Below are 3,571 nucleotides of genomic sequence, written 5' to 3'. Positions count from 1 at the left end.
ACAAGATTGGATTAAGGGGCTGACTGTTCTGCTGCATCATGTTGCAATCACAATCCGTAGCTTAGGTTGTGGGGGCATCTAGATTTGATGTTAGATTTGATGTAAGCCGTCGCAAAAGACATCTTAGTGAAGGTTGCTAATAGGGATGTCAATGAGCAATCTTTGGCACAATTAGGACAAATCTCGAGTGGGCCTTCGTTCGATCCCTTATGCCAGATTACATGGGCAAAGCCTGAAAATGTGAATTATCAAAATAAAAGGTAAAATAGATTGAAACTATGTATTAGTCATCTGCACATGTACCGCTGCAGCAATTGATTGGAGTAGAATAAATAACCTTTAGAATAAATATATGAGGATTTAGAACAAGCGTGAATTCAACCCAACAATAGTTACACTTTGGGTAGATTATATATACTTCTATAGGGCCAAAGAAGCCAAGCAATACCTTCTGATTAGTTTTTTGAGTCAAGCTTTGGAACGTTACAAATGACACTAAAACAAATTTAGTCCACTGTCTAAGTGTAATATATAAATAACTCAAAAAAAAAAACGAAGAAGCAAAACATTGGCATCAACAAGATTTAGGCCCTCTCACAAAGAAGTCTAGTTTTCACCAACTTCATTTTATCGGGGTCGGCGCAATTTAAAAAAAAAAAGAATAGCCTATTCGCTTGTTATTAATATGACGATGAGGGAGAACTATAGAGCAAGCTACCAGACAATTTAGCTTATGATATGATGGACAACCTGAAATAAGGACAAGAGGCCTCCACAATGTTACTTGGGTCCTATAAATGACACTTTGAGCGAGATAATGGAGATTATTCACGAAGCTACGAGACAATTACCTGGGTCCTACAGTTGGCACCACGATGGTGAGCCAAGAAGGATTATTAAGGAAGCCACTAGACAATTTCGCATATGATATTGTGGACAAAATTCATAACGTTACTTGGGTCCTAAAGTTGGCATCTCTCTTATCAGCATAATGCATGGGGAGAGTTTTTTATCTTTTTCTTAGTATTTGTATGGGCGGCACCACCAGCAATCTTATTAAAAGAAGCAAAGCTACCACAAATATCCAACATTTGAATATGACATATGATCTAAAAAATCCAAGGTGCATGATGATATGTTTATTCATGAAATATTACAAGTAGAAGGGAAGTTCATCACGACATGGATTTTCCTAAGGAGATAGATACAGTGAAGAAGGAAAAACTAGACATTATACGTGCTCCCAACCCTATATTTTTAGATATTATCGTCTATTCGTAGTCCTCGATCATATTTTAATTGAAGTTCATGGGGTAGACTGGTTGCATATTTGGGTAAAACATCCCAAAATGTTGCTCTGTTCCTCGTGGCTTATGGTTCTCATTAAACATCTCAAATACGTAAGTCTCCAAGGACTTCCAGAGTCTCCTTGGCGTTCCTTGGCCAACATGGTTGACCAAATTCTGATTGTACGCCCTTGCATGTTCCTTCGTTGCTCCAAAGCCACCAGCCGACGGCCAACCACTCTCCGATACCACGACCGTCAAATTGGTCCCTCCCACCTTCTCCGACGCAACGTAAACAGCATCAACAATTACATCAAAGAGGTTCTGATAGCTATACTGTCCGTCTTTTACGACAGTCCTTGAGGAATTAAAGAAGAGATAGTCGACCCCAATATGGTTCGGGTCACCAACATATCTTCTGTAGGGGAACACACTTATGAGGAGTGGGACTCCATTTTTGGCCAGAAATCGAACTACCGGTGTTAACTGTGTCGATGCATGAGAAGAGAATCTCCCGGACGAGGGAGGAGAATACTGCTCCAGGACCTCACGTCCGGTGGCAACTGAGGTGGAGACTTTGATTCGGTCCTGCAGGCCGGCCGAGGACAGAGCAGAATGGATGTTCCTCATGGCTGGAAGCACATACCGGGCTTGGTCTCCTGGGATCGCCCTATCGCCAACCGCAATATATTTAAATGAGACGCGCTGGGAATAGGCCTTCACGTATTTTTGCACCCAGTGTTTGGCTGCTGAACGGCTGGTGGCTAATGATCGGAGATCGGTGTTGGGAACCCCTAACATGAGTTGAATGTTGGAATCCTTGAGAGCCTCGAGAACGGCTCGGTTTGGATGAAAAAGCCTCATGGCCTTTAGGTTCTTCGACTGGTATAATTTCACTGCATCGCTGGGGTGAGGCAGGTTGTTTCCAGCCATTCCATAACAAACACCAATCAATTGCGCCCCTGGAGCAAAACAAGTCAAGGCTTTTAATGCTGTATGCATGGAACATAAACGAAATCTTAATCTTAAAACCATCTATATACGTTTATTATCAGCTTAATCTTAATCTTTATTATCTAGATACGTTGGCCAGGAGCAAGACCTGCAAACCAATATTATCAGCTATGCTACCTCACCCAAATCTTTGTTCCTTCAAACTCTGTTTGGCCTGACGGAGCTAGTAATTAAAGAAACCAGAATATGTATGTGTTCATGATTGCTCAATTGGCTAGCGCAATGGCTTGATCCGAGCTTGTTAATGAAGCAGCCAATCTCGAACAGCTTGCAGAAGTATAAGCTCAAGCTCAAATAATAGATAATCTTATTAGTTTCTTTTTTTTATCGATGGATGGTTGAAGTGCAAGGATTGCTATGAGATTACCTGTTGGGATTGGTATGAAGACTCCAAGGATTGATGCAATTATGGCAGCGATGGAAACAATATTTCGGTTCCCCATGGAGAACATCTCAAATAGATGAGCTGCTATCTCTATAACAGGAATGCTTCAGGTGTGCAGTAGACGTACTAGCAGTCACCTCCTTATATAGGGATTCTGGGACTAGCTTCATCGTCCTTGTCTTTTACCTTCTAGGACACTTTAGTTCCTCGTATAAGCGGCGCCGTGTAAAGGTCCATCTCTTCCAAACTTTTTTACTTGGTTTGATCGAAGGAATTCAAATTGTTGCATTGCTTTATTTGAGAGCTGACATAGGTGACATAGGTGATTCTTTGTTCCCTAGTGCATTCTTATCTCATCAAATTGACGCTTCATTTGCTAAGCGGTTACCAACTATTATTTTTCTTTTTTTGTTTGGTTAATGGTGATGTGAAATATGAAAGACGAGACATCCAAAAGGAGAGGGTAACAAACACACTGCAAACCCAAGCTCCAAAGGGAACAGACCTCAACAGACCTGAGAAAAGGTTACAAAAAAGCAGTCATAAACAATTCCCACAGCCCAAAACTCTCACAAAATAGACCCCATGAAAGCAGTCAAAACCTGCAAACTACACCAGAATCCGGCACCTACGTCCTGTTCGCTAACAAAATAATGTTTTAATAAGGCCCAATCAAATTGTTCCACGTGGCAATGACTAACAGAGGAGGTTCTCTAATAAGCAAAGTTTAGTCCTTCACTAAAATAAAACCAAGTAGCAAATTTGGGATCAGCTTAAGTTTTTATGTTTCTATTAAGTTCTCTGTTTTTTCCACATGTAGCTCTCTTGGATGTATTAATGTGTCTTCCTGCTACCAGGGTTAAAAAGAGGAGACTGGTTTGATCTC

General features: G+C 41.0%; 1 protein-coding gene across 1 annotated transcript; it reads right to left on the bottom strand.

Annotated features, from left to right (window-relative positions):
* Positions 1-1,101: 1,101 nt before the first annotated feature.
* Positions 1,102-2,794, bottom strand: LOC103711795 (glucan endo-1,3-beta-glucosidase-like). The gene is made up of 2 exons (XM_008798079.2): positions 2,668-2,794; positions 1,102-2,248 (listed from the first exon to the last, which is right to left on the bottom strand). The coding sequence occupies exons 1-2, from the start codon at positions 2,750-2,752 to the stop codon at positions 1,296-1,298; spliced, it is 1,038 nt and encodes a 345-aa protein (XP_008796301.1). The 5' UTR covers positions 2,753-2,794; the 3' UTR covers positions 1,102-1,295.
* Between the last annotated feature and the right edge of the window lie 777 nt (positions 2,795-3,571).

The sequence above is a fragment of the Phoenix dactylifera genome, chromosome 2 (assembly GCF_009389715.1).
Source record: "Phoenix dactylifera cultivar Barhee BC4 chromosome 2, palm_55x_up_171113_PBpolish2nd_filt_p, whole genome shotgun sequence".
In the NCBI taxonomy this organism is placed as follows: domain Eukaryota; kingdom Viridiplantae; phylum Streptophyta; class Magnoliopsida; order Arecales; family Arecaceae; genus Phoenix; species Phoenix dactylifera.
The sequence above is the reverse complement of the archived record's forward strand: the minus strand, read 5'-3'. Positions and strand labels throughout refer to the sequence as shown.

Excerpts from the sequence above, each read along its gene's own strand:
- LOC103711795 (XM_008798079.2), bottom strand. The coding sequence starts at position 2,752 with ATGTTCTCCATGGGGAACCGAAATATTGTTTCCATCGCTGCCATAATT. Across the intron at positions 2,249-2,667 it reads CTTCATACCAATCCCAACAG|GGGCGCAATTGATTGGTGTT; the intron begins GTAATCTCATAG and ends GTTTTGCTCCAG.